We start from the raw sequence: 13,560 nt of genomic DNA, 5'->3' as shown, positions 1-13,560 counted from the left end.
AGTTTTCAAATGAAATAGCTTACGTGTATTAAAGAATAAAGATAATTACTGTTCAACTCTCACGGTGATTCAGCCACCAGCTTTTATAACTCACTCCCTTCTCTCAACCTGCATAAGTATTCTAGGGCCCAGGAGTACCCGAGGTACACAGATCTGACCATCATTTTATTATGTTTTTAAAGACTGCATTTATTTATTTTTTTGAGAGAAAGAGAGAGAGGAGCAGAGGGAGAGGGACAAGCAGACTCAGAGCTGAGCAAGGAGCCTGATGTGGGGCTCAATCCCAGGACCCTGAGATCATGACCCGAGCCGAAATCAAGAGTCAGCTGCTTGGGCCGCCTGGGGGCTCAGGGGTTGAGCATCTGCCCTCAGCCCAGGGCTTGACCCTGGGTGCCGGGATCAAGTCCCATGTCGGGGTCCCCGCAGGGAGCCTGCTCCCCCCTCTGCCTGGGTCTCTGCCTCTCTCTGTGTGTCTCATGAATAAATAAATAAAATCGTTTTTTAAAAAAGAGTCAGATGCTTAACTGAGCCACCGAGGCTCCCCCAGCAGCCTGTTAGTCGAGCTGCCCTCAAAGTGGCAAGGCCGACGCTCGCACAGCACACCGAGCCCACTGTGGCCTGCAGTTTGGGGGACGGCCCTGCAGTTGGGGATCGGCCACCCGAGTTCGTGCCAACCCCATGGCACCCACATCCCCACCGCGACATGCTGACAGGCCCTGGTCGCCTGATCAGAAACAGGCTCAGGACACCTGGCAGGGGGCCGCCCAGAACGCAGGCGTCCAACCCAGAGGGGTCCAGGGGGGACAGGTGACGGTCGGGTTATTCAACCTTGTTTCAAAAGTCTAAGAATGAGTCTAGGAAATGACCCAGGCGGTAGAGAGGAGGCGTGACGCCGTGGCCTGCAGGCCCCAGGCCCGCTCAGGCACTCGGGCCGGCCGTTGCCCCCACAGTGGGCAGGCGGGCAGACAAGGCTGGGCTGCAGGACGGAGCACTGCCCGCGTATGAGAACTGGAAACGGAGCCAGCGTGCGCGTGTGTGGTTCAAGCACACCCAGGCTCCGCGCGGCCTCGTGGCCGGGACTGACACACACACACAGAAAAACCAGGAAGATGGAGATGCTAAGGGCGGAGGGGCTGTAGGCGCTGCTCCCTGAGCGCACAGCGTGGACCCGAGCCCGGCCCGACGGGTGCAAACGGCCCAGCAGCCACAGGTTCCCTTTGCCCAAGTACCCCCTGACCTACGGCAGATTCCGGCCCTAGACCTAGAGGGGCTAAATAAATATCCTTGTTGCTTCCTTTTTAAATATTTTATTTATTTATTCACAAGACACACAGAGAGAGTGAGAGACCCAGGCAGGGGGAGAAGCAGGCTCCCTGCGGGGGGCGGGGGGGCTGCCGACGCAGCACTCGATCCCAGGACCCAGGGTCACACTCTGGGCCAAAGGAAGATGCTCAACCGCTGAGCCCCCCAGGCGTCCCTAAATACCTTCTGAATGAAGAACAGAACACTTTCATGATCAGAGGAGAAAAAAAGGGCTTTTACATTTCTTTTTAAAGTCTTCTGCTTAAGGGACACCTGGGTGGCTCAGTTACTTAAACATCTGCCTTCAGCCCAGGTCATGACTCAGGTCCTGGGAGGGGGCCCCACATCAGGCTCCCTGCTCAGGGGGACTGCTTCTCCCTCTCCCTGCTGCTCCCTCTCTCAAATAAATAAAATTTTTGAAACAAAAAATAACCCCCTCCTGTTAATTTTTTAACCCCCTTCTGTTTAAAGACCGACCCCAGAGTAACGCTCTAGCCAAAGAGACTGTACGTTGTCAACTGATCTTTAATGCCTAATGATTGATTCCTCTTATTTTCCTCCAATCCTTGGCTGCTTTAAAGATTATTATTTTATTTTTTGAGAGAGCGTGAGTGGAGGGGGAGGCACAGAGAGAAAAGCAGACGCTGCTGAGTGCGGAGCCCAAAGTGGGGACTCTAAGGACTCTAAGATCATCACCTGAGCCAAAGGCAAATGCTTAACCTACAGAGCCACCCTGCCACTCCCGGTCTTAAGCTGCTTTAGAGGAAATACCAACAATGTTAATTAAACAAAAGATAAATATTAAACTCATCGTTACTCAGGCCTCTTTTCCTACTTCATACATCACCAGGTGATTGTAGCAACTGCGGATGCCCTATGCTAGCTCTTTTCGGGGGGGCCCTTCGGATCAGGTCATGATCTCGGGGTCCTGGGATGGAGCCCCGTAACCGGCTCCCTGCTCGGGGCGGGGGGGGGGGGGCCTGCTTCTTCCTCTGCCCCACTGCTCTGGCTTGTGTGTTCTCCCAAAGAAATAAATAAAATCTTTAAATAATAAAAAACGGGGGGGGGGGACACTTTCCTACCCACTCTGCAGTTCCGAGGCTTTTTCTCAGTCTGTTCTCTGCAGCCACTCAGAATGTGCACTACTGAACGAAGAAAGCATTTTGATTGACAGCACAATCAATTTTTAATCATCTCAAGTACATTACCAATTTGGAACAAGCAGGAAACTCTCTCCTCCTCATTGATGCCACAAGACTACTAACGGATGCACATTTGTTTTACTATTAGGGAAGAAAATTTTGCCGCAAAGCTACTTTTGTAACATCCTTCAAAACCAAATATAAATGAGTTAGCACTTATCTCTTATTTGGGATCGTCTCTGTACCTGTGGCCTCCACTAGCAGAGGTGATCAGGAGCAGGCTGGGGTCACGTGCTGGAACTCTGAGGTCAGCTCCCGGGGTGAGTGACAGGGCCCTGGGCACTGCAGCAAGCAGGGGCAAGGCCCAGCTCCCTTCCCTAGAGACTACATTGTGACGTCACTACCATTAAGTGAATCTTCTTGAGGACTTGAACATTGTTTGTAGTTTAAAATATATGACACCAAAATAAGATTATAAAAATATTTCTGTAAACGCTAAATGTCTCCGTATAACAAAAATACACAGAAAACCCAGCAATCTGAAAGCTTAAATCTTACCACAGACCTTAAAAAAGTTTGTCTTGAAAATTCTTCAGCCATCTTACAAGGCATTCTGTGGTTGTGTCACTCAAAATTAAGAATTATAGGGTGCCTGGGTAACTGAGTGGTCTGCCTTTGGCTCAGGTCACGATCCCAGGGTCCTGGGATCAAGTCCCTTATCAGGCTCCCTGGTCGGCAGGGAGTCTGCTTCTCCTTCTCCCTCTGCCCCTCCCCCTGCCTGTGCTCTCCCTCTCTCACTCAGTCTCTCTCTCAAATAAATAAAGTTTTAAAAATTTAAAGAAATTATAATGGGCGTATTTTCATTTAAATTTTTAACTATTTAAAAAAATAAAAATTTTAACTATTTAGCTTTTTGGGTTTTGTTTTTTTTTTTTTTTTTACCATAAATGGTGCCCTAATATGTAATGTTCCACAATTTTTTATAATTACTGAATAATGCAAAATTTCTATAGATATAGATCATTTCATTCCATTTAACTGTATATGGATATACTGGGTTTTTATTCCTATGTTGTTTTCTCTTGTCTTTTTTTCTTTAAGATTTTATTTATTTGAGAGAGAGAGGGAAAGAGACAGCACAAGGGTGGGGAGAGGCAGAGGGAGAGGGAGACACTGGCTCCCTCGTCTGCAGGGAGCCCTACGTGGGGCTCCAACCCAGGACCCTGAGATCAGGACCTGAACTGAAGGCAGACACCGGACCCCCTGAGCCACCCGGGTGCCCCCCTTCAGTCTTTTTTGTCTAATGGCTGTTTAGTCGGCAACGTTATCTGAGGCTCAGGTATACCACAGTGATCCCACGGTTACACGTACTACTCAAAGCCCACCACGTACGGGCACGTCTGTCACCACCAAGAGTTACAGTAGTAACCAACTATATTCCCTAGGCTGTATTTTTCATCCCTGTGACTTATTTACTTTATAACTGGAATTTTGTGCCTCTTAATCCCCTTCACCCTCCTCCCCTCTAGCAACACCAGTTTGTTCTCTGTTTCTGGTTTTTATTTATTTTGTTTTTTAAATGCTACGTATAATTCACATATGGTATTTGTCTTTCTCTGACTTACTTCTCTTAGTAAGTCTTGGCCTAATACCCTCCAGGTCCCTCCATGTTGTTGTGAATGGCCAGATCTCATTCTTTTTTATGGCTGAGTAATATTCCAGTGTGTACTCGTGTATGTGTGTGCATCTTTATCAATTCATTTATTGACGACACTCACGTTGCTTCCGTACTTCAGCTACCATAAATAATGCTGCAAAAACCATAGAGGTGCATGTATTTTTTTTAATAAGCAGTTGCATCTTCTTTGGGTAAATGCCCAGTAGTAGAATTATGGGATCATATGGTATAGAATTTTAATTTTGAGGACCTTCTATACGGTTTTCCATAGTGGCTGCACCAATTTATATTCTTACCAAAAATACATGAAGGTTGCCTTATCCCTACACCCTCACCAACACTTGCTATTTCTTGTCTTTTTGATACTAGGCAATCTGGTGTGAGGTGATACCACAGTGTGGTTTTTGAGACATACACTTACCTGATGATGAATAACGTTGAAAAGACATGTTTTCATGTGTCTCTTGGCAATCTGTCTGTCTTCTTTGGAAAAATGCCTACTCAGGCTTCCTGCCATTTACTAATTAGATTTTTGGGGGTTTGGTTGGTTTGTTGCTTAAAGGTGTTGAGTTCTATGAGTTCTTTATATATTTTGAATATTAACCGCTCCATAGATACATCATTTGCATATATTTCCTCTCATTTAGCAGGTTGCCTGTTCTGTTTGGTTGACAGTTTCCCTCAAAAGCTTTTTATTTTGATGTAGTCCCAAGAGTTTACTTTTTGCTTCCGTTTCTCTTGCCTAAGAAGACAGATCTAGAAATATATGGCTAAATTCAATGTCAAAGAAATTACTACCTATATATTTTCTTTTGGGAGTTTTATGGTTTCAGGCCTCACATTTAAGTATTTAACCCATTTTGAGTTTACTTTTGTATATGGTGTAAGAAAGTGGTCCGGTATTCCTAGCACCATTTATCGAAGAGTAATCCTTTCCCCACGGTATATTCTTGCCTCCTTTGTCATAGGTTAATTAATCATAAAGCATATTCCTGGGGACTCTATTCTGTTCTTTTGATCTGTGTGTCTATTTTTGTGGCAGGGCCATACTATTTTGATTGGCAGCATATCACGAAATCTGGGATTGCGAGACCTCCAGCTCTGTTGTTCTTTTTCAAAACTACCTTGGTCATTCGGGGTCTTCTGTGGTTCCATACAAACTTGAGGAGTATTTATTCCAGTTCTATGTAAAATGCCCTTGGTATTTTGATAAGGAATGCATTGAGTCTATAGATTACTTTGAAATATATGTGTACGTGTGTATTTTTTATGTTCCCCTCCAGTTTCCCAGTTTGTTCCTTCTGTTATTTATGCAATACAGTGTGTTCTTTATTTCAACTCTTTCCCTATCCCCTATTTTTCCTTGGCTCTCTCCTATGTTTTCCTGTTCCTATTTCATATTGCTATGCCTCTCCTGCTAGCAACCTCACTTAGATCTTGGCTACTCGGTTCTAGTATTTCTACTGCTGACAGGATTCTCTAATTGATAGTGTTGTCTTGCTTCTGAAACGGTTGTACTTCTCAAATATCTTGTTATGGTGGCCTGTAAGCTCGCTTTCCTCCAGGAGTATCAGCTAATCTGTTAGGCATGGGATGGAGGAAAGCCATATGCCAGTCCATGCTGGTCCCAGTAGGCTGTGGGAAGGAAGCCCCAGACACTAAAGGAACCAGCGTTCCTCACCCTTCTCCCACTAAATCGTCCATTGGGCCAAGGGAGCACCCTCCGCTCCCCCAACAGCATTAGAAGGAGATGCTGGTAAGTTGTAATGCTCAGCTCAGGACGCAGAGCTGGAGGGGATGGGGAGGAACAGCCCTGGCTACTCAGTTCCACTCATTTTCCTTGGCGCCTCAGCAAGGACAGGACTTCTATGCCAAAACCACTGTTTCAGAAAAAAAAGTACAGGAAAATGTTCTTAACGTGGAGGTACAGAAGTGAGGCAAACTGTAGAACTCACAAAGTGGGGCGCCTGGGTGGCTCAGTCGGTTCCACATCTGCCTTTGGCTCAGATCGTGATCCCAGGGTCCTGGGATGCAGCCCTGCATCATCATCATCATCATAATCATCATCATCATCATCACCATCATCATCATCATCACCATCGGGCTCCCCACTCAGCAGGGAGTCTGCTTCTCTCTCTCTCCACCCCTCTGCACCACTCATTCTCTCTCAAATAAACAAAATCCTTTAAAAGTCACACAGAGAAAACACTTAGTAAGAGTATTTAAGGTTTCCAATAGACTGTGCACTGTAGCTACTGAAAGATGCTAACTTTCTCATTCAGAATCGATACAGGTGCCATTAGGAATGAGTTTCAACTTCCTAATCCTTTTCATGCCGCGGTGGTCACCAGGGTCAGTTCTCTCCCAGACACAAGGTGTGGTGGGGCGGATCCCTGGCTACCACACCTGCCGACATTATCAAAGTGACCTCCCCAGAGAGTGCATTTCACATCTTTCTCTGAACCTATATAAGAAGTAAGTACTTTTTTCTTCTAGAAACAATGACTCCTGTACAGCAGTGTACAGGATAACCAGTGAATAACCAATGACCGGCCAAAATTTGCAGTGCTTCCCCTCAAACACAGACAATTCCGCTTACAGACAGGATCCTGGTAAGCAGCCATGCTTGTGCTAGGTCACAGTGTTTCCATCTTTGATCATCAAACACATCTTGAATACACAATTGCTTTGGCTTCCAGGATGGTATACAAAGTAAGTTAGATGTCTCAAACTCAGTCTTCCTGTTTCTAAGGGGAGGCAGAGCCACAAATGTTCAGCATTTAAGCATCTGTCCCTATTCCTCTATATAGATTCTGAGTGGAGTTTATTTTAGTGGTTGGACTTTGCAAATACATAGATGGAAAGAAAAAGAGCAGTTCAGGGATCCCTGGGTGGCGCAGCGGTTTGGCGCCCGCCTTTGGCCCAGGGCGCGATCCTGGAGACCCGGGATCAAATCCCACATCAGGCTCCCGGTGCATGGGGCCTGCTTCTCCCTCTGCCTATGTCTCTGCCTCTCTCTCTCTGTGACTATCATAAATAAAAAAAAAAAAAAAATTAAAAAAAAAAAAAGAAAAAGAGCAGTTCAAGAGAAGCCAACATACCTTCAGCATGTAGTAGAAGGGGACCCATGAGAGGAAGAGGTCAGAGAAAAATTCAGCAATGCTGAACACCCCATACACGACCCAGTAGGTCAGCCACTGGGTATCATCTTCTTTGTTGGGACTCTCTATGGCTTTAATTCTGAAAGGCAATAAAAAAGCACATATAACAACATGTAACGTCAATGAGACACTTTCACACAGTAGACTGTGACAGCCTGCCCTCCAACACCACGTAGGAAACTCAGGCAAATGTCTGCACATGCCCCTGAGATAAGAATACAACAGAAGGAAGCGATGTGGAAATAAGACAAGCCATGGTAACCACTGGTTACGCGTCTTCTGGTCACCAAAGAAACCGGCACCAGCTTCCCCCCGGATTTCCACCCTGCCTGTGCCTCCCTCCGGGCACCAGAGATCCCACCAATGACCGAGAACCCCCAAGCGGTATCCTGCCCCAGGGACACATCAGGGATTCTCTCGTGGTGGGGCGCCGGGCTGGCTCAGTAGGTGGACTATGCGACTCTGGATCGTGGGGTTGTTGGTGTAACCCCATGTTGGGGGTAGAGATTACTTAAAATCTTCAAAAACAAACATAATTCTCTTGTGGTAACTCTTGTGGTAATTCCCTATGTGCTTTTAATAACTGAGGTGTATTATGGGTAAGTAGAAATTTCCGTAAAGGAACTTCTGGAACACAGTCCAGATACTGCTGAAGTCTATGACGTGCTACATAATGCACAGGTGAAAACCAACGTCATGGCATCCGTTCGCTTCTGACTACTTCATGGGGCCTAGAGTGGGGGCTCTCCTCCCCTCATCTTAACATCAAGGACACTCTCAGCAGCAATTACTGCTCAAACAAATTTCATTCTGCAAATGAATGGAAATAAATTTAAAATAATCTTTTACTTCTGAATCACAGAAATTTCTCCCAGGCCTACAAATTTCTTCATTCTTCAGAATTCAGGTAAACCTGAATTCCATATTTTTTTACCCTGTCCTGACATATGTCTGGACACTTACCACAACTGAGTTGAACTAAAATAAAATAGTAAACCAGAAGAAGTATGCATCTGGTTACCTATGAGATGGGCTAACTCCTGAAAACACCTGGTAGCACAGGCTCCCCAAGGAGGCCAAAGGCAGCCGCAGGGATGAGCACAGGGCGGGAGGGCGGGAGGGAGGCCACAAGCCGTGAAGCCCACGCTCGCAGAGGCAAGGGCCAGTAAGAGGTCTGTTCACACAGGATGGGCGAGTGGATGCAGAGCCCGGGGAGGCGTCGCTGCGCCGCGTGGGCTCGGGCTTCCGCTCTCCTCGGGGCCGCAGAGTAACGGAGGCCCAAGGACACGCAGAGGCAAGCGCACCAGACACCTAAGAGCGGCCCCACGCGAGGCCACCTTCCTCGCATGTCTACTGCAGTGCATCTTTTAGGTTATGAGCGTGATAAAGACTTCTCCCACGTCACACCTGGGCAGAAGGGGTGCAGTTCTAGCTCCCACGTGGTCCTGCTTTTAGGAACCAAAGCAATTCGTGACTAGGTCCAGAAGCCAACCCACATGCAAACAGAAACTGAAACAAGCATTCCACGGAAACATCCTGATATTTTCAATTCCATCTGTGTCATCACTTTTAAGAGGTTAGTCAAGATCCACAGATTCAAAACCAGAAAAGCCACTCCAACAGTTCAAGGTCAGTGCTTCAAGGAATTAAAAAAAAAAAAAAAAAAAATGGTGAGTCCTCTATCCCATGAGCACTGCACATTCAAAGCTTCCATGTTAATACACTCAGAACGCCGTGCAGAATGCTGGAGAGACCAAAACTGACCTCACAGGCTGACCCCAGTTTTGGAGAAAACCAAGGCACATGAAAGAAGACAGGACAAGACCACAGAGTCTTGTTACTATTATTATTAAACATTTTATTTACTTATTCATGAGAGGCGTGGAGAGAGGCAGAGACTCAGGCCAAGGGAGAAGCAGGCTCCCTGCCAGGGACCCCGATGCAGGACTTGATCCTGGGACCCCGGGGTCATGACCTCAGCCAAAGGCAGATGCTCAACCACTGAGCCACCAGATGCCACCCCCCAGAGTCTTATTATGCTGAAGAGATTTTTAATAGAATCTCTCATTTGATTGAACATTTAATTATTGTTTTAATCTAAAATAGCACAAAGTTCACATGAAAATGTCTACGTGTCATAACATCATAAATTAGGCACAAAAGAGGTAGTCTGCAGGTGCCAAGCCTGAGGCTCAAAGAGACGAAGCGCCCCAGTCTAGTTTGGGGAGGGAAGAGAAGGGCTTAAAACTGCTGCTTCCTGGGGCGCCTGGGTGGCTCAGCAGGTTAAGCATCTGCCTTCTGCTCAGCTCACGATCCTGGGGTCCTGGGATCAAGCCCCAAGTCGGGCTTCCCGCTCAGCAGAACAGTCTGCTTCTCCTTGGACCCCTCCCCCTGCTCGTGCTCAGTCTCTCAAATAAATAAAATCTTAAAAAAAAAAAAAAAAACCTGTCATTTCCTGAATGCTATTTACTTTTATACTTAGTTTTCCAAGTGAGTGGACAGAGGTGATACTCGGCAATACATTCTCCTGCCTCGTACATATACGGGGTCACATCCCAACCTAGGCCACCCACGAGGAGGTGGCAACTTCTCAGGCCACATGGGGACTCACCTTAAATCTGAAGCACTCTGTGCCTTTAGGTCATTTCCATTCTGCTCAAAATGGAACAAAGACTGGGAGACGGAGGAACCAGTAATTTTCCCCCAACGTCATTTGCTGACAAGACTATCTCTTCCCCACTTCAAATTCTTGTCTCCTTTGTTGTAGACTAACCGGCCACATAAGCATGAGTTTATCTCTGGGCTTTCTACTCTGTTCCGTTGGCCCGTGTCTGTATTTGCGCAGATACCACTGCTTTACTGCAGCCTCGTAGCAGATCCTGGCATCTGGGACTGTGATACCTGCAGCTCTGTTCTTCCTCAGCATTGCTGTGGGATTCCATACCAATGTTAGGATTATTTCCTCAAGGTCTCTGAAAAGTGCTATTGGCATTTTGATAGGGATTATACTGAATCTGTAGATTGCTTTGAGTTAGTCTGGACATTTTAACAATATTGTTCTAATCCACGAGCATGGGATCTTTCCATTTGTGTCCTCTTCATCAATGCCTCAGAGTTTTCAGAGTACAGGTCTTTCACATCCTTGGTTAAATTTTACCTAATAATTATTTAACTTCATATTGGCCCTAGGAAATAGGTAGTGTTACTTTCATTTTTGAGGAAAAGACTGAGGCTTGAGGAAGAAAAAGAACAGGTGCAGGGCTCCTAGCTACAAGCAGCAGAGATTGGGGGTGCCTGTCGGGCTCAGTGGGTAGAGCAAGCAACTCTTGATCTCGGGGTCATGAGTTCAAGCCCCTGTGTTGGAGGAAGGGAGGAAGGGAGGGAGAGAAGGAGGAAGGAGGGAGGGAGGGAGAAGGGAGGGAAGGAGGGAGGGAGGAGGGGAGGGAGGAGAAGTAGCAGAGATTGGATTTATACCCAAAGTTAACCCCAACAAAGCCTGTGCCTGTTTCACTATTCCAGGCTATTTTCCTAGTTTCCCCGTTTCCTAGAACAACTCACCACCAGGCTGTACAACACTTAGCAAAATGTTTGGTACCAAGTAGGCATTTAATAAATATGTACACGAATATAAATACAAAAAGAGTTCATTGTCTTCCTTTTGGAAGAGACCACAATGATCCAGTCTCATGCTGAAGAAACCCAAGGCTCAGCAGTGGTAAATTGGGTCACAGAAGACAAACAAGAGGCAATGTCAGTCTCAAGGTCCAGATCCTTAGCCATTCCACCCTCCACCCTGCTTACCTAGGTGGAGGGCAGGGAGAGCAACTGGAAGGACACAGGACAGCGCTCTGAGGTGGCACCCTAGTCCACTGTTGCCCCAGCTACAGAACTCATTAGACAGACACATGCCTGGGGCCTTTTCAGGCCTGGTACTCCGGCTCTGGCAGGTAGAGCACAGGTATACACTTTAAGGAAGTTGTACAGGTGATCCTAAGGCTGAGCCAAGTTTCAGTCCTGCCAATCAAGGCTGAGTCTCAGCTGTGGCAAAGGGTAGGCAGCTACCCCTTTCCAGCAACGAATGGGAGGCCAAGGGAAAAGAAAAGGTAGAGAGGGAAGGCAAACTGAATAAAGCCTCTGCTATAGTCAGGATGAGTCGCTCTATGATGATCTAGAATGCCCACCTGAACATTCTCAAGTTTGTAAAAGAATTCAAAGTAAAAACATCTACTAACCAAAACTCTTTGCTAAAATTTCAAGAACAACTAAAAGTCCTCTATTTGTTTGGCTAGAACACTCACCTCCCCCAGGGTTTTCAATCCCCAGCTAAACCCTAGAGGAGCTCTGGAACTGTCCCAAAAGCAGCTGGGAACAATTCCAACCACTCTCCCACAGGCCTCGGCCACTGTCTTAAACGGTCTCTGTTTTACGTTGCCCTCGGGTGGGATACATTCGTTGCACCACCGACGCTGAACCTGGTTTCAGAACAACTTCTGGGGGAACACACTCGTAAAAGACAGACATCATGGTCTTTGCTCTGTGCAGACTCTTACTGCCATATTCTCATCACCGGCCCTTTGCCTGGCCACTCTCGGGGCTTTGTTCTCTCTCAACTCAGCCACCTGCCATGTTCCAGGGGCAGGGCTTGGCCTACCAGGAGCAAGTGGCACAAAGGAAAGGAGGCCTGAGTGAGTGGTAAGGACACGGCCAGGCTGCTGAAGACGACAGTCAATACTAGGTATGGGAGTGGCCAGCAGTTCTAAAATTTCAGAAAGCAGAAACTGTACAACGTTGAGTTGGAAGCTATCTTCGAGACCAACTATTCCTACTCTATTTTATAGGCTGAAATATGAAGCTCAAAGAGGAAAGACAGATACTAAAATGAACTTCAACTGAAAATAAAATACTGTTGAACTTCAACTTCAAAATAAAATATTACAGAAGCATAGGTCCACACGCTTTTTAAGGACAGCAATGAATGGTGTGATTATATGCTGGTGGGTCCACACAATGAAATATTCTGAAGCCTTTAAAAAGGATATTAACAGAGAATGATGCCCAAGATACAGTGCTGAATGTAAAAAGATCACTACTTTTGTGTCTCGAAAAAGAGGCAAACACATAATCTTTTGTGTTTACAGACTAAGAATGGTGTCCAGAAATATAAATTTCAAATTGTATAAAGTTCATCCTGGGCATCGGGATTGCGGAATTTCATTTTAAGGTCTTTGCAATGAGCCTGTACTACGTTTTCGTAACAAAAGGAAGGAAAAAGATTTCTATATGGGAGAAAAAAAAATAAGCACCAGACTTTCTACAACTACTTCCTCCTATGAGACTAGCCCTCTCTAGGGCTTTGTTACACACTGAAGTGAGCATCAGGAACATTCATTTAATTTCTCTCTTGAGGAAACAACTCAAACTTCTCTAACCATGATCAGACATGCTGCTGTATTTTAGAGCATTAAAAGGCCTTCAATACACACATAAATACCGAAGAGAACAGAGTCCAACAGCCCATCACACAGGACGGACTCATTCTAATCTTCTATTAAACTATCAAAAATTGGGATCCCTGGGTGGCGCAGCGGTTTGGCGCCTGCCTTTGGCCCAGGGCGCGATCCTGGAGACCCGGGATCGAATCCCACATCGGGCTCTCGGTGCATGGAGCCTGCTTCTCCCTCTGCCTGTGTCTCTGCCTCTCTCTCTCTCTCTCTGTGTGACTATCATAAATAAATAAAAATTAAAAAAAAAAAAAATTAAAAAAAAAAAAAAAAAAAAAATAAACTATCAAAAATTACTAATTACACTGGACTGTGGAATCACCAGGCTTTCCCCTTCACTCCTTCCCAATGCTCATCTGGTTTGGCATCAGTTCACCATCCTTGGCACGCACCTTGTAATCTGGTTCTACCACTTAGCAGCCACAGGACCTCGAGCAAGTTATTTTGGGCCTTCGTGTCCTCATTTGTCAAGCAGGAACGATAAACCTTATCATGTTGTTATGAAGATTAAATTAATACACATTAAACACTCAGAATCAATGACAAACCAAGTAAGCTCTCGTTAAATATTACCCTAATAGATAAATACTTATAACCTGGTAGTAATTTATTATTACAGGGAAGTAAGAGACTGAAAAGAAAAGCAAGTGATAAGAATCCTCCAGTCCTCCTAACTAAGTAGAAGTTGTAGAGGGTTAACAGCATTGTTAATAAGCCTACAAGGGGATTGGAGAATTATCCACGGATTTTAATTATCCCTCACTCTCCAAATCCCA

At 45.9% G+C, this 13,560-nt stretch overlaps 1 protein-coding gene across 2 annotated transcripts in view; it reads right to left on the bottom strand.

Annotated features, from left to right (window-relative positions):
* The window catches only part of REEP5 (receptor accessory protein 5), a 31,662-nt gene that overhangs the window by 6,453 nt on the left and 11,649 nt on the right, over positions 1-13,560 (bottom strand). For both annotated transcript variants that reach the window (XM_072787863.1, XM_072787854.1), the window contains exon 3: positions 7,224-7,362. In XM_072787863.1, coding sequence (XP_072643964.1) covers positions 7,224-7,362 — 139 coding nt within the window. The remainder of the gene's footprint in view (positions 1-7,223; positions 7,363-13,560) is intronic.

This window comes from Canis lupus, chromosome 2, assembly GCF_048164855.1.
Source record: "Canis lupus baileyi chromosome 2, mCanLup2.hap1, whole genome shotgun sequence".
Taxonomy (NCBI): domain Eukaryota; kingdom Metazoa; phylum Chordata; class Mammalia; order Carnivora; family Canidae; genus Canis; species Canis lupus.
The sequence above is the reverse complement of the archived record's forward strand: the minus strand, read 5'-3'. Positions and strand labels throughout refer to the sequence as shown.